General features: G+C 39.6%; 1 protein-coding gene across 3 annotated transcripts in view; it reads left to right on the top strand.

Moving 5' to 3' along the window:
* TTC39B (tetratricopeptide repeat domain 39B) overlaps nucleotides 1–22,376 on the top strand; it is a 159,740-nt gene that overhangs the window by 122,940 nt on the left and 14,424 nt on the right. For all 3 annotated transcript variants that reach the window (XM_070375919.1, XM_070375920.1, XM_070375918.1), the window contains 6 exons: nucleotides 78–137; nucleotides 2,049–2,210; nucleotides 3,651–3,742; nucleotides 6,672–6,798; nucleotides 10,010–10,118; nucleotides 20,373–20,490. In XM_070375919.1, the coding sequence (XP_070232020.1) occupies nucleotides 78–137; nucleotides 2,049–2,210; nucleotides 3,651–3,742; nucleotides 6,672–6,798; nucleotides 10,010–10,118; nucleotides 20,373–20,490 (668 nt within the window). The remainder of the gene's footprint in view (nucleotides 1–77; nucleotides 138–2,048; nucleotides 2,211–3,650; nucleotides 3,743–6,671; nucleotides 6,799–10,009; nucleotides 10,119–20,372; nucleotides 20,491–22,376) is intronic.

Here is a 22,376-nt window from a genome sequence, read left to right as displayed (position 1 = left end):
TTCAAATGTCTGTTTTCAGCCACAATCGTTCTGCCAGGGCTGCGTACTGAACAGTCTGTCTCTCCCTTCCTCTGCAGGGCTCCCTTGTGTTGTTCTATCATGGCCGGATAGAGCTGCTCAAAGGGAATGTGGAAGAGGTAACTTATTTGAGGGGGTCTTTTTGGGGGCCTGTCTGTTTAGTGGAGTTGTGTAGCAAACTCATTCCGCACGAGCGAATCCAGCTGTATGCTCTAGACAAAAACAGAGGGGAAATATGTAATTAAAAAGCCAAACTTTAATTTTGTGGGTGCATTCTACTATGTGTAGTAGATTATAGAATATAATGTGTATGTACTATGTATAGTAGAATATACTCTACATTTATGTATGAAGTATTTGAGGCAATTCAGGGTTGGATATAAAAATACAGATGGGCAATTTAAGGGACTTTCAGAAAACTGTGGCTACTATCCATCTTGGTATTACATATTGACTTTGGAATCTAGACCTTCCATAAAGGTAATTTCATTGTACTACATGTGTGCTCCCCATCAAAGGAATTAATTCACTAAATCCCTTGAAGAAAAAGAGTGAAGAGACTTTCATATAAATATACTCACAAACAATTTTCTTCTACACAATGGGGACAAACATATTTATTTTTCCTTGATTTGATTTTTCTCTACTTACAATACATCTTGGATTTCTTTCCAGGTCAGTATATCTAAACCTTCCTCATTCTTTTTGATGGCTGGGTTTCATTCCATGAGATGGATAAACTGTACTTATTAAAGTGGTCCACTGTTGATAGACTTTTGGCTATTATACACAGTGCTGTTGTAAACATTATTATTGTACATCTCCGTGCAAAGGTATATTTATATAAGACAGAGTCTGACAGGATTTCTAGGTCAAAGATATTTGCATTTTAATAAATTCAGACAGATTGCCCTCCTTACTTAAAGCTAGTCCATTTAAACTCCTATAAAGATGTGACTGTCGGAGAAGGCAATGGCACCCCACTCCAGTACTCTCGCCTGGAAAATCCCATGGACGGAGGAGCCTGGTAGGCTGCAGTCCATGGGGTCGCTAAGAGTCGGGCACGACTGAGCGACTTCACTTTGACTTTTCACTTTCATGCATTGGAGAAGGCAATGGCAACCCACTCCAGTGTTCTTGCCTGGAGAATCCCAGGGACAAGGGAGCCTGATGGCCTGCGGTCTATGGGGTCGCACAGAGTCGGACACGACTGAAGCAAGTTAGCAGCAGCAGCAGCAGCAGCAGCAAAGATGTGACTGTAGCCCACCAGCCTCCTCTGTCTGTGGGATTTCCCAGACAAGAGCACTGGAATGAGTTACCATTTCCTTCTCCAGGGGAATCTTCCCAACCCAGGGATTGAACCTGCATCTCCTGCTTGTCAGGCAGATTCTTCACCACTGAGCCACCTGGGAAGCCCAAAGATATGAGAATACTTGTTTCCAATGCTCTTTGCCAACTCTGGTCATTATTTATCTTTTATTTTTCCAGTATGATGGCTGAAAATGATAATCTAACTTTTAATTTATATTTTCCAATAAAAAAGCCTTCATTTGTCACTCATATATCTTTTTCTCTGATTTCCTATTTATATCTTTAACGATTTTCCCATTGATTTGTCTTTTTTAGTAAAATTGTTGTATGATAAGTGTTAATTCTTTGTTGGTTATGTATATAGCAATATCTTCTCCCAGTCTGTCCATTGCCTTAAACTTGGTTTAAGGTATATCTTACCCTCTGGAAGTTCTAAATTTAAGTCTTTTCTTAAAGGACTTCTGTATTTTATGTCTTACTTAAGGAAGGAACTTTGCTACTCCCACATTATAAAGTTCCATGGCCCTCTCACAAAGTTAAATAAGGAGACAGAATTTAACTGCATTGTTGGCATGTAAGGAAAGGAGCGTGTCATATTGAGTGGTTTAATGAGTCATGATTTTGTTCTTTTTGTACAAAGTGTTTTATGTATTTTTCCATTAGGTTATTATCTCCTTGTCTAATATCTGGATGATCAGCTTTATGCAATTGACTTATAGGCACAAGAGATATTTCGAAAATGCATTTCAGTTCAAGAAGAATGGAAACAGTTTCACCATCTCTGTTACTGGGAGCTGATGTGGATTTTTGTATTTCAACAAAACTGGAGGGAGGCATATTACTATTCAGATCTGCTTTGCAAAGAGAGTAGATGGTCTAAGGTAAAGTGCAGTACTTTCATAAGTGTCATCTGTTTGCTAATAAGTGTATAGAATGATTTTCATTTAGGATTGTGTGTTCAACAGTATGAGATCAACACTGTTTTCTCAACGTAGAGATCCATCAATGGAGGAAGTACGCATTCGGTACCTGCTGTTTATAACTTCTGTCTTCAGCACTATATGCTTTAAAAGCCGTCTAAGCAGCCCTTGTCAACAAAAAGGCTTTATTTCTGAAGATGAATTTCAGTTATATATAAAAATGATTAAATATCAAGTTTTGATAATTTTTCGTAGACTTTTTGATGTCCTGATAATAAAGCTTTTCATAATAATAAAATTAATTCTTTATCCATTCATCTGTTGGTGGATACTTAGGTTGCTTTTGTATCTTAGCTTTTATAAATAATGTTGCTATGAGCATTGAGATGTATATATCTTTTTGTGGAATTGCTGGATCATGTGGTAGTTCTATTTTAATTTTCTGAAGAATCTTCATACTGTTTTCCATAATGGCTGTACCAATTTACATTGCCACCAACAATATACCACGTTCCCTTTTCTCTACATCCTTGCCAACATTTATTATTTGTTGTCTTTCTGATGATAGCCATTCTAACAGGTGTGGCAAGATAGGCAAAGGAGATTGAGGGACACCATAATAGACGTAAATAAGATAACAAGGTTGCAAAAACAAGGAATATAGCCAATATTTTATAACAACTTTAAATGGAGTATAATCTATAAAAATATTGAATCGCTATATTGTACACTTGAAACTCATATAGTATTGTAAATCAATTAAACTTCAATTTTAAAAAGTTCTAAAAACCTTCTGATCCATTTGTGAGAAACTGGGAGGAATGAGATATTGATCTCTTTTTCATTTTGTCCACTTCCTCATCCATGAACATTAAAGTTGTATAATAGGAGAATGGCTAAAATTTGGTGGAAAGTGTTGATCTTATTTGGAATAGGTAGCAAGAGGCTTCATTTCCCTTTTTTGTCTTTGATACCTCCGACACTATATCTGGAAGATTTGTAGTTCATTCTTTTTTAAAAATTGTTATTTATTTGTTCTTGGCTGCACTGGGTCTTCATTGCTGCATGTGGGCTTTCTGTAATTGTGAGCGGGGCTAATCTAGTTGCCATGTGTGGGCTTCTCATTGAGGTGGCTCCTCTCGCTGCGGAGCATGGGCTCTAGGGCGTGGGGGCTTCAGTAGTCGTGGCTGTTGTGCTCAGTAGTTGTGGCGCTCAGCCTTGGTTGCCCCGTGGCATATGGGATCTTCCCGGACCAGGGATCAAACCCATGTCCCCTGCACTGGCAGGTGAATTCTTAACCACTGGACCACCAGGGAAGTCCTGTGGGTCATTCTTGATTTACAAGGTGGAAATATCATGTACCTAGGGTGCTCTCTAACTACTGCTTTTCTTTTTCTCAAGGCAACATATGTGTTCTTAAAAGCTGCAATTTTGAGTATGCTTCCAGAAGAGGATGTGGTAGCAACGAAAGAGGATGTGGTAACTTTATTCAGGTAAGCTCATGATGAGTTCCAGACCTATATACCCAGCTCCCATTTACCACCTTCACTTAGGTATGTCGAAACATTCAAAACTCCCTAATAAACCTATGTTCTTTACTCTCCCAATGATTGGAACTGCTAGTAGCAAGGCAAAAACCCATAATACTTGTATCACCAACAGTGCCCTGTCCCTCTGTTCCCCGTTGAGAGGAGAGGTATAGATAAAAGCATAGGGGGAGTAATAGTTGAGATGAGGTCTTAAGGAGCTGCAGAGGCAGGTGGAGAGTTGTGTTGATACAGTTTCAGACCAAAGGAACAGGATATGCGAGGACCCTGTTCTAGGAAGGAGCACTGCACATTAAAGGAACTAAAGCAAAGCTGATGTTGGCAGGACATAATGCTACATTTAGTATATAGGCCAAAATAAAACTAACATCCAGGATTACTCAAAATATGTCTCACAGAATACAGAATTAAAAAAAAAAAAAGACAAAGTCTATGGCCATACCACCCTGAACATGTCTGATCTTGTCTAATCCCAGAAGCTAAGCAGGATCGGAGCTGGTTTGTACTTGGATGGGAGGCTGCCTGGGAATACTATGTGCTGTAGACTTAAAAAATAAGACAAGATGTCTTAGTGACACAGAGATCATTAGTATCCCATGCAGGAAATGATAAGGTTATAGAGTGGAGGTAGAAACCAGACTGGGGTTGGCTAAAGAGTGAATGAGATACAAAGAAATGAACAGAGTTAAGCATAAATACATTAAGCGATAGAGAAAGTTGGAGGGAAATGTAATATCAAAGAATATATTAATGGGAGAGATCTGAGCATTCTCAAAAACCACCGGGAAGGACCCAGTTCAGAAAGACAGTTGTACATACAAGTGAGAAATGGGATAACTGACCTTTGTAAGGCTGTTGAAAAATCAGGAGGAGATAGACTCCAAAGCACTGATGGCAGGACCGGCTTTATTTAGAGGGAGGATCAGGTCCTCTGTTGTATCACGCAGGAAGAAGTCCAGAGCAGGCTCAGAGGCATGCCAGCTCGTGTGTGGAGGCAGGGCTGTCTGTTGAGAGCGAAGGAGAAAGGAGTGGGCTGGAGTCTGGGGAGGATGGAGAATGTTTGGAATCATTGTTGCAGAGAGTGGGACAGAGAGAAGCACAGGACAGGGAATGGCAGGCAGTGCGAGAGCTCATTGGAGGTTGGTGTTGAATGTACCGTGACACCAACCTGTTTTCGTTGCAGGAAGATGAGCGCAACAGCTAGGCATTGGCAAGGGAGTCTGGGAAATAAGCTAGAGCCTGCAGCAGTAAAGCTTGCCTGCAGGGCAGGCTAAGCAGGTGTGGAGGGACGGGGAGAAAGAAGACTGCTGAGTTGGGAGAAAGTTGAAAGACAAAGAGGACCGAAAGTCTCATTAGAACAGCCAGCGTTATAGTGAGGAGGATGGTTGGTGTGCTTGAGTTTGTGTTCTGATGTAGAAAAGTTACAGATGATGAAATGACCTAAGATACAACTGTGGGTGGCTATTGTAGAAAGGAGGACGTGACCTCTGGAGATGAGGCAGGTAGGGGAACAGAGAAGCCCCACTGCAATCTTTAAACATAATTGATGACAAACACTTTTAATGGAATACTATATTCTGTGGCCACGTTATGACAAGTAAGGGCTTGTCTGTACCCTCAGACTTGGCAGGACAGATTTGAAGGTATGACCAGGACAACTTTGTCATGCTTTTTAGAAACTGGACCATGTATATACTAACTGTAGAATCTACATTAGTGGGAGCCATGGGCTGCCACCTGCTACTGGTAAAATGCATTTCCTTGTTTCACACACACGACAACAAATGGAATGGAATGTTCAGATATATTGGGATCTTTTACATCTCAGTTTCCTCCACTCCAAAATAAATTTTCTCTGCATCAAAATAATTTCTGTGAAACATGTAACTAATCTTATTTTCAGGCAAAATCTTGAAGTCTGCTGTATGTGTGATAGCATCTAACTTGTTGAGATACTGAGAGGAGAATCCCCCCAAATGAATGTTCTCTTTACAGACTGTGATCCCTGACTCAGGAGGTTTCATGTCCTCTGCATGCCTCTGACCCTCTCCCTCAACCCCCACCTCGAATGTCCACTGCCTTTTCCACTGATATAATTAACATTCATGATGGGCATTCTGGTTTAAAACCATACCCGTTTGTACTCCTAAAAGTAATGTTATATGTCAATTATACTTCATTTAAAAAACCCCATATCTCAAGACTGTGCTGAGAAATAACATAACACAAGCTTGGCTTCATATGGAATGCTTTTTCTCTCATTGCATCTTCCTCTTTCTTTCAGTGGTGTAATTAGATATTTCCCTAAATTCCTTCTTGGTGACCCGTTTGGTGCATTTACAAGATTGTGTATGAGAAAGTGCCCTACAAATAGGTAGCCTCTATTCTCATTTTTCTGTGCTTGTGAATTGTATAATTGGAATTTCTTAGAATTTTGAGAGGAAGATTGTAAGCATGCTATGTGTTCTTAGCTGATTATTTTCAAAATCACCTATGCTTGGGAAACATTTTCTCAAATTATGCATGAGTAGATGACTCTTTTTGAGCCACTTTTATCAGAGAAGCCATGGACTGTAGCTCACCAGATTCCTCTTGTCCGCAGAATTCTCCAGGCAAGAATACTGGTTGGGTAGCTATTCCCTTCTCCAGGAGATCTTCCTGACCCAGGGTAAGGTCTCCCACATTGCAGGTAGATTCTTCACCATCTGAGCCACCAGGGAAGCCACTATTAGGTCTGAGGTGGTCTAAATTTGCATTTTGAACAGGGTTCCTGGTGGTGCTGATCCACTGCTCTGGGGAGCGCAGCATAACAGGAATAGGTATAAATACTGCATGTGTTCTGATGACCTTTCACTGGAACTGGGGCTCTTCACAGACAGGTGGATGGCTTGAAGCAGAGAATTGCTGGGAAATCGATCCCTACTGAGAAGTTTGCTGTGAGGAAGGCTCGACGTTACTCTCCCTCGTTGCCAGCACCCGTGAAGCTCGTTTTGCCTGCCCTGGTATCTGCCTTTATTTACTTACTCTTTGCATCCTAGAAATACATTGTCTAGTTTCAGGGGTAGGGAGAACATCTAACTTTTGTTGTGAAGTTTGCTCAATTAAAAATCATTGTGTTGGATAAAGGCTATTTATAAAGTATATCATTCAAGTCTTAACCGTAACTCTAGGAGAGGAATTTTTCTTTGTAGCCTCATTTGACAAATAAGGAAATTCAGAGAGAGGTGAGTTGGCATATTTGAAGTTGAGTTGAATTATAATGCAAGCCACAGATGTAACTACTTTTTCTAGCTGCTACCTTCAAAATCAAAAGGTAAAAAAATTAAAAAGTAGAAGGACACATGATAATCATTTTCAAAATATTGGTTTAACCCGGTTTATGCAAAATTTTTGGAGTAGGAAATGGCTACCCATTCCAGTATTCTTGCCTGGAAACTTCCATGGACAGAGGAGCCTGGCGGGCTACAGTCTATGGGGTCGCCAAGAGTCAGAAACCACTGAACGACTGAGCACACGTGCACGCGTGCAAAATTTTGTCATTTGAGCGTGTAATCTCTAAAATTTATTAATGAGATTTCACATTCTTTTATATTGTGCTCATCCACTGAAGTCTGGTGCGTGTTTTATGCTTAGAGTGTGCCTCAGTTTGAACCAGCCACATTGCTCCAGAGCCATACGTGGCTGGTGGCTTCTGTTGTAGCCTAATGCCGGAGCTCCCATTCTTGATCAGTGTGCCATTTAGGTTAGGCTTCATGAAAAGCATAATTTCAAGTTAAATGGTCTTAATGCAGATTTCTTTAAAAAGTACTGAATATATCAAATTACAGTAACTTTTGGGGTCTAGTTTATGTGAGTAGTCAAGTAACACAGGGAACCTGTTTAGTGCAAGCTGACATCTGCTGTCCTTTTTTGGAGGTTCCTGATTTTTTCTTTTGATTCCAGAGTATATTCAATTATTCCCCTTTAACAGTTGCTTACTTTCCAGTTTTTATTACCACAAACAGGCTACAATGAATATTCTTCTATAGCTCTCTTTGTACATGGGCATATAATTCTCTGGGAGAGATGTTTAGAAGTAGAATTCCAAGTTGTAGGGCATATGCATTTAATACTTGGACTTTGCCAGATTGCTCTCCAGAAGGGCTGTACTGATTTAAATTCCTACCAACAGTGTTTTATTTTTTTAATGTGTGATTGAGCTTTTCATGTGCTTGTTCATTTTTACATCTTATTTCATGAATTGTTGTTCATGGGCTTTCTTCCCTAATTTTTTTATTAGGTTATTTATTATTTTATCATTGACTTATAAGTTACAAAGTGAGTGAAGGTCACTCAGCCATGTCTGACTCTTTGTGACCCCATGGACTATACAGCCCATGGAATTCTCCAGGCCATAATACTGGAGTAGGTAGCCGTTTCCTTCTCCAGGGGATCTTCCCAGCCCAGGGATTGAACCCAGGTCTCCTGCATTGCAGGCGGATTCTTTACCAACTGAGCCACCAGGGAAACCGCATTGACTTATAGGAGCTCTTTAAATATTCTGTGAGAAAGAACACTGCAGCTCCTCACAGGTGTCGTTGGGGGCTAGCCTGCACCGAGTACCTCAGCCCAGGTATTTCCTGTTTAAGAAAAACAATCTCAGAGAGCACTACCCTGAGACCAGGTTGTGCCTGGTCTGTGCCTGTGATGCAATGAGATAAAAATGTGGCCACTCTGTAAATCATATCTGAGCACAGGTAAAAAGAAGAACACAATGCAAATCACAAAAATGACCAAACATCCTCCTTTTCCAGCTAATATGGGAGCCTGCTACTGTTTCACCCATGACACCTTTCAGCTCCATTCCTGCCTCATTCTTATCAAGTGATTAATGCTGGGAGATTTTTTTCTTTCCATGTCACAGAACTTCCCTGGGATTTTTCTAGAGCACCATAGTCCTTTCTCCATCCTAAAACTTAGATGCTTGTGTATACATATGATGTATATGTTGCTCTGATTGCTAAGGGCCTTAAGGAAGATTAACTCAGAGCACTTCTTTCTCCAGGGCTAAGTGTGTAGAATTGGCTTGAATTTGTGGTAACTAGGAATTTTACCAAAATCTTGTATTTCATAAAATGACCAGTTCACATACAAACTTTTTTTTTTCTGATAAAATGTTCCATCAATAAAAACAAAATTTTTAAAAATCATCATCAGTTTAAATAAATATTCCAAAAGTTATTGAACTCTTACACGATTAGCAATAAGAAAATTTAGATGTAAAACAAAAGAGTGCTGTGATCTTAGTTTTCAGTCCCAAAAGGTGAAAATGACTTTGCTGTCACTCAACTCCAGTGTATTTTCCTCATTTCTACTGCTTCCCTGTAAGAGGCTGTTCAAACAATCTTAACATATTTTACCATTTTTTTATTTCCAAGGAGATTCTAATTATCCTGCTTACTTCGTACCTTTCAAAATATGAACTGAACTACCAGGAAGATTAGAAAAATATTTTCAAGCAAGAGCACATTTGCTTTTGGTCCAGAAAAAAAAAGAAAAATTCTCATCTGTTAGCCTATTAAATGTAATTTGCAATGATAAATCATTAGTTTACATTTTTAGGGGCTGTCATTCTGCCATATGGCCTTTAAATGAATGTATTCTCTGCATATTGGATTGCATTACTGGACTGTCACATGTTTTTAATGGTATAAAAGAACCTGAGCCAGGTAAAATATTTCCTGTGTTCCTTTGCTGTGATGTCCTTGGAAACATTTTATGTAAACAATTGGCAGATATAGAAAAAATGTTTCCCTTTACTTAAGAGCAACAACAAAAATTTATGTTTGAATTGTTCATATTATCATTTAAAAATATTATATTTATTTCTATCTGTAATCTGTTATCTTCCAAAAGGAATGGATACCAGTAGGTGCTTAGTAAATACTTGTCAAATAAATGAGCAAATTATTTTTTCAGTGAAGACACAATATACTATATATACTGAACTATTTTGTAGTATAAAAGCCAAAAAGCATTAAAAACATTAAATAAAGTGAAAAAATCGGAGATTAAATCACTAAACTCCAAATGAAGAAAGCTAAGAAAAATGATCTCTAAATGTCTTGAGATCACTAGCAACTGAGGCAAAACACTCACATGTGGCTTTGTTGTTGTAAAGAACACCAAATGACCTCACGTAATTGTGAATGGTTTCTCATTTTTCCTCATTAGGAAATGATGTATGTTTGGAATGGTTTTCCACTAGTGAGCAAGAGAAAAGACCTTTCTGAAAATCTGTTGGTAACCGTTGAAAAGGCCGAGGCAGCTCTACAAAGTGAGAGTAAGTATGAAAAGCGAGAGCCTGGAAATCTTTACGGCTGCCCCCTCCCGTCCTTTCCCCGTGCACATCTGCTCATGTTGATCTGTGTGCGTGATGAGAACAAAAGAGCTTGAGCCGCAGGTGTCTGGCTGATTGCAGTCAGGATGGAGGGAAGATACCTGACACAACACGGGTGAGCCTCAGGCACGGATGGTCCGTGGGGACGTGAGGCTCCGTGAAAGAAGCCAGAGGCAAAAGACAGCAGAGTGTGTGATTCCGTTTATATAAAATATCGAGGATAAATCAGTCCATAAAGACGGAAAGCAGATTAGTGGCTGCCAAGGGGTGGAGAACTGGGGGTGTGTGATATGCGGAGGATTAAATTATTGTCTGTGACTCCAGGGATGAGCACCTCATTTAGATCATTTTTTACTTTGGCCACAGCATGGGGCTGAAATGTTTAATGAGATTTCTCTTTACAAGTACCTTTAAAAAATTAAACATTACATTTGAAAAATGTAGGTGAAAAAAGTCACCCACGTTTTTCCTACTATGCACAATTAATTTAGAGTTTCTGTTTATGCCCACTTAGATTTATTTTTATAGTTATGATCATAGTGTATCTGGACATACTCTAGCCTATATCTTTTCATTTATTATATCATAACCTTTTCTCTCATTGAGATAAAACTGACATATAACACTATATTAGTTTCGGATGTACAATGTAATGATTTGATATTTGTACACATTGCAAGATCACCATAATAAGTCTAGTAAATGTCTTTCACCATACATCATTACAAAAATTTTTTTCTTTTGTTGAGAACTTTGAAAATCTACTCTCTTAGCAACTTTCAAATATGCAATATAGTATTAGCTGTAGTCACCATTTGTACTTGACATCTTCATGACTTAGTTGTTTTATAGCTGACTTCAGTCCAGTTCGGTCTCTTAGTCATGTCCAGCTCTTTGTGACTCCATGGACTGCAGCATGCCAGGCTTCCCTGTCCATCACTAACTCCCAGATTTTGCTCAAACTCATGTCCATTGAGTTGGTGATGCCATCCAACCATCTCATCCTCTGTCGTCCCCTTCCCCTCCTGCCTTCAATCTTTCCCAGCATCAGGGTCTTTTCCAGTGAGTCAGTTCTTCGCATCAGGTGGCCAAAGTACTGGAGTTTCAGCTTTGGCAAAAGTCCTTCCAATGAATATTCAGGACTGATTTCTTTTAGGATTGACTAGTTTGATCTCCTTGCAGTCCAGGGGACTCTCAAGAGCCTTCTCCAACACCACAGTTCAAAAGCATCAATTCTTCGGTGCTCGGGTTTCTTTACAGTCCAACTTTCACATCCATACATGACTACTGGAAAAACCATAGCATTGACTAGATGGACCTTTATTGGCAGAGTAATGTCTCTCCTTTTAAATATGCTGTCTAGGTTGGTCATAGCTCTTCTTCCAAGGAGCAAGCGTCTTTTAATTTCATGGCTGCAGTCACCATCTGCAGTGATTTTGGAGCCCAAGAAATAGTCTTTCACTGTTTCCGTTGTTTCCCCATCTATTTGCCATGAAGTGATGGGACTGGATGCCATTATCATAGTTTTTTGAATGTTGAGTTTTAAGCCAGCTTTTTCACTCTTCTCTTTCATTTTCATCAAGAGGCTCTTTAGTTCTTCTTTGCTTTCTGCCATAAGGGTGGTGTCATCTGCATATCAGGTTATTGATATTTCTCCCAGTAATCTTGATTCCAGCTTGCGCTTCATCCAGCCCAGCATTTTGCATCATATACTCTGTATATAAGTTAAAAGAGCGGGGTGATGATATACAGCCTTGATGTACTCCTTTCTCGATTTGGAACCAGTGTGTTGTCCCATGTCCAGTTCTATCTGTTGCTTCTTGCTGCTGCTGCTGCTGCTAAGTCGCTTCAGTTGTGTCCGACCCCATAGATGGCAGCCCACCAGGCTCTGCCATCCTTGGGATTCTCCAGGCAAGAACACTGGAGTAGGTTGCCATTTCCTTCTCCAATGCATGAAAGTGAAAAGTGAAAGTGAAGTTGCTCAGTTGTGTCCGACTCTTCGTGACTCCATGGACTGCAGCCTACCAGGCTCCTCCATCCATGGGATTTTCCAGGCAAGAGTACTGGAGTGGGTTCCCATTGCCTTCTCCTTTGCTTCTTGACCTGCATACAGATTTCTCAAGAGGCAAGTAAGGTGGTCTGGTATTCCCATTTTTTAAGAATTTTCCACAGTTTGTTGTGATCCACACAGTCAAAGGCTTTGGCGTAGTCAATAAAGCAGAAGTAGATGTTTTTCTGGAACTCTCTTGCTTTTTTGATGATCCAACGGATGTTGGCATTTGATCTCTGGTTCCTTTGCCTTTTCTAAATCCAGCTTTAACATCTGGAAGTTCATGGTTCATGTACGATTGAAGCCTGGCTTGGAAGATTTTAAGCATTGCTTTGCTAGCGTGTGAGATGAGTGCAGCTATGCAGTAATTTGAACATTCTTTGGCCTTGCCTTTCTTTGGGATTGGAATGAAAACTGACCTTTTCCAGTCCTGTGGCCACTGCTGAGTCTTCCAAATTTGCTGGCATATTGAGTGCAGCACTTCCACAGCCTCATCTTTTATGATTTGAAATAGCTCAACTGGGATTCTATCACCTCCACTAGCTTTGTTTGTCGTGATGCTTCCTAAGGCCACTTGACTTCGCATTTCAGGATGCGAAGTCTGGCTCTAGCTGAGTGATCACACCATCATGGTTATCTAGGTCATGAAGGTTTTTTTGTACAGTTCTTCTGTGTATTCTTGCCAGCTCTTCTTAATATCTTCAGCTTTTGTTAGGTCCATACCATTCTGTCCTTCATCAAGCCCATCTTTGCATGAAATGTTCCCTTGGTATCTCTAATTTTCTTGAAGAGATCTTTAGTCTTTCCCATTCTATTGTTACATTGATCACTGAAGAAGCCTTTCTTAGCTCTCCTTGCTATTCTTTGGAACGCTGCATTCAGATGGGTATATCTTTCCTTTTCACCTTTGCCTTATATCTGGGAGTTTGTACATTTTGACCTCTTCACATATTCCTCCTACTCCTCAAGCTCTTGCCCCTGACAACCTGTCTATTCCCTATATCTATGAGCTTTTATTTCTTTAGGTTTCACATAGAAGTGAGAACATAGGGTGTTCATCTGACTTTTGTTCACTTAGCATTAGTACCTTCAAGGTCCGTCATGTTGTTGCAGATGGAACACTTTGATTCTTTATCATGGCTGAATGTTCCATTTTACACACACACACAGACACATATTTCACATTTCCTTTATCCATCCATTGATGGATACTTAGATCTTTTCCATGCTTGTCTGTTGTAAATAATGCAATGAACATGAACATGCATATATCTTTTTGAGATAGTATTTTTTTTTCAGATAAATATGCAGAGGTGGGGTTACTGGATCATATGGTAGTTTATCATAAATGTTTTAATTCTTTCTAGGTAACCCTTGTAATAATTTCCAGAGCTTCCTGGCATTCCATGGAGATAATATATCATAATTTAACCAACTCTTTCAGTATTGTTGGGCATTTAGGCTGCTTTCCATATTTGAAATTATTCTAATTTTAGATTCCCATCAATAGTTCATTCAGTTCAGTTGCTCAGTCGTGTCGAACTCTTTGCGACCCCATGGACTGCAGCATGCCAGGCCTCCCTGTCCATCACTAACTTCGAAAGTTTACCCAAACTCATGTCCATTGAGTTGGTGATGCCATCCAACCATCTCATCCTCTGTCGTCCCCTTCTCCTCCTGCCCTCAATCCTTCCCAGCATCAGGGTCTTTTCAAATGAGTGAGGTCTTTGCATCAGGTGGCCAAAATATTGGAGTTTCAGCCTCAACATCAGTCCTTCCAATGAACACCCAGGACTGATCTCCTTTAGGATGGACTGGTTGGATCTCCTTGCAGTCCAAGGGACTCTCAAGAGTCTTCTCCATTATCACAGTTCAAAAGCATCAGTTCTTCGGCACTCAGCTTTCTTTATAGTCCAACTCTCACATTGATATATGACTACTGGAAAAACCTCCTTGACTAGATGGACCTTTGTTGACAATGTAATGTCTCTGCTTTTAAACATGCTGTCTAGGTTGGTCATAACTTTTCTTCCAAGGAGTAAGCATCTATTAATTAACCCAGTTAGTTAATTAAGCATCTATTAATTAACTATTAATATAGAGTTAATATGTTATAGATATAGATTTAAAATTTTTTAGATCTATTATAGATTTTATAATTTTATATCTAAGTTATAATTTAGATATAAAAATTTTATATAGTTTTTTATCTTTATTATAGATAAAGTGAACCTCTTTACATTTTTATATTATCTCCTACATTTTTAATTGCAGGAAAATGCACATAATATAAAATTTGCCATATTAACCATTTTTAAACTGTATGGTCCAGTAGTGCTGAGTATATTCACTCAGTTGTGCAGCCAGTTTGAGAACTTTTTCATACCCCTTAAACAGTAACTCCCCATTTCCCGCTCTTCACAGTGGTTGGCAGTCACTGTTTTACTCTTTATTACTGTGGATTTGACTCTAGAGACTCTATATAGGTGGGATCGTGCAGTCTTTTTCTTCTTGTGCTGCCTATTTCCCTTATCCTAATATCCTCCAGGTATGTCCATGTTGCAGCATGTGTCAGAATTTCCTTCATTTTTGAGGCTGCATAATATTCTGTTGGATGTTTATACCAAATTTTGTTTATCCATCCATCAATGTATATTTGGGTTGCTTCCACTTTTGACTGGGAACAATAATTCTTTGAACATGTATATGCAAATATTTCATTCAGATGCTGCTTTCAGTTCTTTTAGATATATGCCTCAAGGTGGATTTGCTAGATCATGTAACATTTCTATTTTTAATTTTTTTAGGAACTGACATACTGTTTTCTCTAGTGGCTGCACCTTTGTACATTCCCACCAACAATACACACAGGTTTCAATTTCTCTACATCCTTGACAGTGCTCAGACATCAGAGCAGATCAGTCACTCAGTCGTGTCTGATTCTTTGTGACCCCATGAATCTTAGCACGCCAGGCCTCCCTGTCCATCACCAACTCCCGGAGTTCATTCAAACTCAGGTCCATCGAGTCGGTGATGCCATCCAGCCATCTCATCCTCTGTCATCCCCTTCTCCTCCTGTCCCCAATCCCTCCCAGCATCAGAGTCTTTTCCAATGAGTCAAACTCTTCACATGAGGTGGCCAAAGTACTGGAGTTTCAGCTTTAGCATCATTCCTTCCAAAGAAATCCCAGGGCTGATCTCCTTCAGAATGGACTGGTTGGATCTCCTTGCAGTCCAAGGGACTCTCAAGAGTCTTCTCCAACACCACAGTTCAAAAGCATCAATTCTTCGACGCTCAGACTTCTTTGCAGTCCAACTCTCACATCCGTAAATGACCACGGGAAAAACCATAGCCTTGACTAGACGGACCTTTGTTGGCAAAGTAATGTCTCTGATTTTGAATATGCTATCTAGGTTGGTCATAACTTTCCTTCCAAAGAGTAAGCGTCTTTTAATTTCATGGCTGCAGTCACCATCTGTAGTGATTTTGGAGCCCTGAAAAATAAAGTCTGACACTGTTTCCACTGTTTCCCCATCTATTTCCCAAGAAGTGATGGGACCAGATGCTATGATCTTCTTTTTCTGAATGTTGAGCTTTAAGCCAACTTTTTCACTCTCCACTTTCACTTTCATCAAGAGGCTTTTTAGTTCCTCTTCACTTTCTGCCATAAGGGTGGTGTCATCTGCATATCTGAGGTTATTGATATTTCTCCCAGCAATCTTGATTCCAGCTTGTGTTTCTTCCAGTCCAGCGTTTCTCATGATGTACTCTGCATATAAGTTAAATAAACAGGGTGACAATATACAGCCTTGATGAACTCCTTTTCCTATTTGGAACCAGTCTGTTGTTCCATGTCCAGTTCTAACTGTTGCTTCCTGACCTGCATACAAATTTCTCAAGAGGCAGATCAGGTGGTCTGGTATTCCCATCTCTTTCAGAATTTTCCACAGTTTATTGTGATCCACACAGTCAGAGGCTTTGGCTTAGTCAATAAAGCAGAAATAGATGTTTTTCTGGAACTCTCTTGCTTTTTCCATGATCCAGCAGATGTTGGCAATTTGATCTCTGGTTCCTCTGCCTTTTCTAAAACCAGATTGCACATCAGGAAGTTCACAGTTCACATATTGCTGAAGCCTGGCTTGGAGAACCTTGAGCATTACTTTACTAGCATGTGAGATGAGTGCAATTGTGCGGTAGTTTGAGCATTCTTTGGCATTGCCTTTCTTTGGGATTGGAATGAAAACTGACCTTTTCCAGTCCTGAGGCCACTGCTGAGTTTTCCAGATTTGCTGGCATATTGAGTGCAGCACTTTCACAGCATCATCTTTCAGGATTTGGAGTAGCTCAACTGGAATCCCATCACCTCCACTAGCTTTGTTCGTAGTGATGCTTTCTAAGGCCCACTTGACTTCACATTCCAGGATGTCTGGCTCTAGGTCAGTGGTCACACCATCATGATTATCTGGATCGTGAAGATCTTTTTTGTACAGTTCTTCTGTGTATTCTTGCCATTTCTTCTTAATATCTTCTGCTTCTGTTAGGTCCATACCATTTCTGTCCTTTATCGAGTCCATCTTTGCATGAAATGTTCCTTTGGTATCTCTGATTTTCTTGAAGAGATCTCTAGTCTTTCCCATTCTGTTGTTTTCCTCTATTTTTTTGCATTGATCACTGAAGAGGGCTTTCTTATCTCTTCTTGCTATTCTTTGGAACTCTGCATTCAGATGTTTATATCTTTCCTTTTCTCCTTTGCTTTTTGCTTCTCTTCTTTTTTTTTTTTAGTTTAATTTTATTTTTTAACTTTACAGTATTGTATTGGTTTTGCCATATATCGAAATGAATCACCACAGGTATACTTGTGTTTCCCATCCTGAACTCTCCTCCCTCCTCCCTCCCCATACCATCCCTCTGGGTCTTTTCATAGCTATTTGTAAGGCCTCCCCAGACAGCCATTTTGCTTTTTTGCATTTCTTTTCCATGGGGATGGTCTTGATCCCTGTCTCCTGTACAATGTCACGAACCTCATTCCATAGTTCATCAGGCACTCTGTCTATCAGATCTAGGCCCTTAAATCTATTTCTCACTTCCACTGTATAATCATAAGGGATTTGATTTAGGTCATACCTGAATGGTCTAGTGGTTTTCCCTACTTTCTTCAATTTAAGTCTGAATTTGGCAATAAGGAGTTCATGGTCTGAGCCACAGTCAGCTCCTGGTCTTGTTTTTGCTGACTGTATAGAGCATCTCCATCTTTGGCTGCAAAGAATATAATCAATCTGATTTTGGTGTTGACCATCTGGTGATGTCCAACACAAGTTTTCTCTTGTGTTGTTGGAAGAGGGTGTTTGCTATGACCAGTGCATTTTCTTTGCCCTGCTTCATTCCGTATTCCAAAGCCAAATTTGCCTGTTATTCCAGGTGTTTCTTGACTTCCTACTTTTGCATTCCAGTCCCCTATAATGAAAAGGACATCTTTTTGGGTGTAAGTTCTAAAAAGTCTTGTAGGTCTTCATAGAACTGTTCAACTTCAGCTTCTTCAGCGTTACTGGTTGGGGCATAGACTTGGATTACTGTGATGTTGAATGGTTTGCCTTGGAAATGAACAGAGATCATTCTGTCATTTTTGAGATTGCATCCAAGTACTGTATTTCGGATGCTTTTGTTGACCATGATGGCCACTCCATTTCTTCTGAGGGATTCCTGCCCACAGTAGTAGATATAATGGTCATCTGAGCTAAATTCATCCATTCCAGTCCATTTCAGTTTGCTGATTCCTAGAATGTCGATATTTACTCTTGCCATCTCTTGTTTGACCACTTCCAATTTGCCTTGATTCATGGACCTGACATTCCAGGTTCCTATGCAATATTGCTCTTTACAGCATTGGACCTTGCTTCTATCACCAGTCACATCCACAGCTGGGTATTCTTTTTGCTTTGGCTCCATCCCTTCATTCTTTCTGGAGTTATTTCTCCACTGATCTCCAGTAGCATATTGGGCACCTACTGACCTGGGGAGTTTCTCTTTCAGTATCCTATCATTTTGCCTTTTCATACTGTTCATGGGGTTCTCAAGGCAAGAATACTGAAGTGGTAATTTTCTTTTCTTTTTTTTAATCTGTTTTGTTTGTTTTTTGGTAGTAGGCATGCTAATGGGTGTAAGATTTTTTTTTAACAACTTTTTATATAGAGTAATTTCAAAAGGAAAAATATTTACTTTGATTTGAGTGGAAACTCAATGTAAAGCCACATCATTTTAAAATTTAACTGAGATAAAGCTCCATAAAAATTTTCTTCAAAAAATGGGTTTCAGAAAATTGCAGTTCAGTAAAATTTTTAAGGCTTTTGAACAAATTTACTAATATTTATTTTTGTGGAACTAATTTGGCCATTTTTCATTAATTTGTTCCTTTGAACACTCATTTTTCATACCAGATATAGCATTGTGATAGTAGAAAAAACATTGTCCCTGTCATTAAGGGAATTATTTGTGATTAAATGCCACATATTTGCAAATTAGATGAAAAAATGAATATGTTTTAAAGTAAGTGTATATGTGAGAAATGGGAGGTAAAGACAAATCTTTTTTTTTTTAAGTGAAAACATTTGTAGGCTATTTTTTCCTCCAAAGGAGTAGGCTAGCTTGCTTCTGTTTTCCTACAAAGACAAGGGTTTTGGTTCAATAGAATAAATTCTAATGTTTGAATGTCCGTCCTTTGTAGTATAGACTAATACATACCACCACTGAGTGAGACCTTTGTATATGGTTTCCCCTTATTTTCCACTTGGAATTGATTCCAAGCTTCACTGTCGATACCACAGTCTTTGGATGCTCAAGTTCCATACTCTGCCCTCTGTATCCACAGATTCCTCATTCGCGGATTCAATCAGCCACAGATCCTAAACATAGCCCCAATCTGGTTTGTTGATTAGAAGCATAAATAGATTGTTTTTTGAGTGGGGGGATGGTCTTTAATAGGGAAGGTAATGTGGTATTGATATTTGTGATTTTCATAGTGAATAACTTGTCAGATCTTGGAAGTGAGAGATCATTATCAGCTATCTTCGGCACCTAGAAATAAAGCAACCTTCTTTGACTTGGTTAAGTAGCATCCTTAACCTCCCATAGACAAGCTGTTTACTGATTAAAACACCAGCATGTGTTAATGGTGATTTCTGATATTTGTACTGAAAGCAAGAGTATTTCAGTATGAAGGACTCTCAAAGCCTCATCATTTTGGTTTTTTGTCCCTTCCCACCTGTGTTGTCACAGCCTGAAATGTATAAATAATCAGTCTGTCTTGGAATGATTTCTTATTTCTACTTAACTTGCAAAAAAGAAAAACCCAAATTCATAAGTGGTATAGATGTGAAATTGCCACCTTTGTCAGATAGATGTCACGCACGATATGGTTGCTTCTGTTAATATGTATTAGCCTTGGGCTATAGCAGGTAGAGTCACTTTCAAAAGGAAAAATGTCCTGAAAGAAGATCCTCTGTGTTAGCTTCATGCAGTTAGAAGTTTGTGGGGATTTTAGGTGCTTTACCTGTATTTCAGAACCATTTTGTCTAATTTTATGACATAATTTCGTCCCCCAAAGCACCTAACCTGGGAGAACTGGTAAGCTGTAAACATAATGATCTGGGGAGGGTGTTCTCCTTTCTGCATTTTTAATGGGGAGAAGGCCATCTGCTTCTCCACATGGAAGCGTTACCCTCTTTCACACAAAGCCAGCCCGATTAGGGGCCGGAGCCACAGGAAGAGGCTGCCTGCTTGCTCCTCACTGCTTTACCTTTCATTAAATTAATAAAGCTCTTACTTTATTTACAGTTCAAACTTACTATTATTTTACCTAAGGTCACTTAACTCAGAGGCGAGCACCTAAAAAAACTTTTTGAGTGGTGAGAGTGATAAAGTGAAAAAAGGCTAGAGTAAACCCCTTAATCAAATGGTGTGTTGTAGTATTAACCTTGATATTCTTTTCATTTGAAGTATTTTCATTGAATTTAGTGAGGCATAAAAATGCTAAACATATATATTTTTAAATTTTTAAATGATCCCTCTGAAACCTAATAGCTGTTAGTGCTGCCTCTTAAGTAGGCTATTTTTTGTTTTTGTGAGTAAACTGTATGTGTTTTGCTTCAAGACTCCAGCGACTACTCTGTCGATGACGACTGTCTAGTGAAACTGCTCAAAGGATGCTGCCTGAAGAACCTACAGCGGCCCTTGCAAGCAGAACTGTGCTTCAATCATATTATCCAAAGGTAAAAGCAGACGATGAAACCAGCTTGAGTGCAAATCGCGGTTTCTGGGGAATCGCTGTGAGAAAGTGATGCTTTTGTCTCTGCTGCTAACCTTTTTCACTTGATGTTGTCAGAAAGAGAATCCAGTAATGTTTTCTTTATTCTCTGAGACAGAAATGATAACCTAAGTGAACATGGCTTTATGCTTTTCTGCATGGTGTTTAGAGGTGACTCACGAAAGCTAAATTTAGAGCCAAGCTGACAGGTGTCTGTCTAAATTTTGGCAGTAACGTACTGAACATCTGATACTTTTTTTGATTTGTGCATTTGTCTGTCATTCATTTATTCTACCAATATTTGAGTACCCACTATGTGCCAGAAACTGTGATCCTGAATCCTAGGGTTTCAGAGTTGAATAAACAGACTAACCATCATTGTAATGATAATTTGGCAGGAAAGAACAACTGTGATAAATGCTATAACAGCTTCTCTTTTGGCAAGGGGCATTTTTCTAGGATGAATGATTATTATCCCCTCAGTAGCACTGATGATGATGTCCTGCTCTTTTGCTAATTAGAGAGTTGATCAAGGTTCTGTTGCCTGGCCCTCTTCTCTGCATCTGGATTCACAGATGCAGTTGTCTACAGGGGCCAGACAAGTAACCTTTCTGAGTGATGGTGGGAATGTGGATTAGAAGGCACTGCAGATCAGGGATATTGTGTGGTCTCTCTAAAGAGTACCGCCACTCCTGAACTCAAATTGATTATTTTTCTTGACAGTGTGGGCCCACTAGTAATAATGCCTACAATTTATCATTGAAAGCCTGGAATCTGAATTTTATGTAACATCTTCTGATTTTTAAAGCTTGGCTCAATTTTTTGGAAACCATTCTGTATACCAAATAAGTCACAGCCACAGACTTCTGCTTGACGTCTTCTGTTTGATATCATGTGCTTTCCCATCTATAACTACTGATCCTCTCTTCTGACCATATTTTCTGAGAATGTAGGAGGACTGCTGTCCTTATAAGAAGAGGAAAGACTCAATGTCTATTTCTCAAATTAATAACATGCTGTCTTTAGTAAATTTGTTAAAGAAGTATCCATTGAGCTCCCTCTTATTGACATTTTTATTAGGATCAAAAGGATGACTTATTTGGGCTATTTGTTGTGTCTTTTGAATCTCATAGTGGATAGTTTGCTGGTGTGTTTTATAGTTTTGGATTGTGAACTCAACTTCAATGAGTTTTATCTTGAGACTCCAGTGAGGCTAGGACTGAGGAAGAGTCTCTTTCTAAGCACTGTGCTTTTATTTCTGCCAGATGCCCCAAAGGCTTTTCTCAGCCTGGACGACTTTCATGTTAATTTTGTTGCTTAGAGGTTCTTGGATCATTTGGGCCACATAAATTTGAATTGCATGTTCAGGTGAGGACAGGCCCATTGATTATTAATTTCTTAAGGGATTTGCTTTTTTCTTCCTACCTAGAGAATAGGCCAGTCTTCCCAGATGGCGCTAGGGGTTAAGAACCCACCTGCCAATGCCAAAGACATAAGAGACGTGGGTTTGATCCTGGGTCAGAAAGATCCCTGGGGAAGGGCACGGCAAGCCATTCCAGTATTCTTGCCTGGAGAATCCCATGAGTGGAGGAGCCTGATGGTCTATAGTCCATAGGGTTGCAGAGTCAGACACGACTGAAGCAACTGAGCACAGAGTGTAGGCCACAGAGCCAACTGCCCTTGGCTTCCTCCTGTGCCACGAGTGGGTTCTCTACCCTTTCACGAGTGGGTCGTCTACCCTTTCTCTGATGGAGCTGGGCCCCAGCTTTACATAGTGGTCTCAGCCCCTGCTCTACATATTATGTGGACCCAAGGTCTCACCTCCTGTGTGGACAGAGATACACAAAGCCT

This window comes from Bos mutus, chromosome 8 (assembly GCF_027580195.1).
Source record: "Bos mutus isolate GX-2022 chromosome 8, NWIPB_WYAK_1.1, whole genome shotgun sequence".
Lineage (NCBI taxonomy): Eukaryota > Metazoa > Chordata > Mammalia > Artiodactyla > Bovidae > Bos > Bos mutus.
The sequence above is the reverse complement of the archived record's forward strand: the minus strand, read 5'-3'. Positions and strand labels throughout refer to the sequence as shown.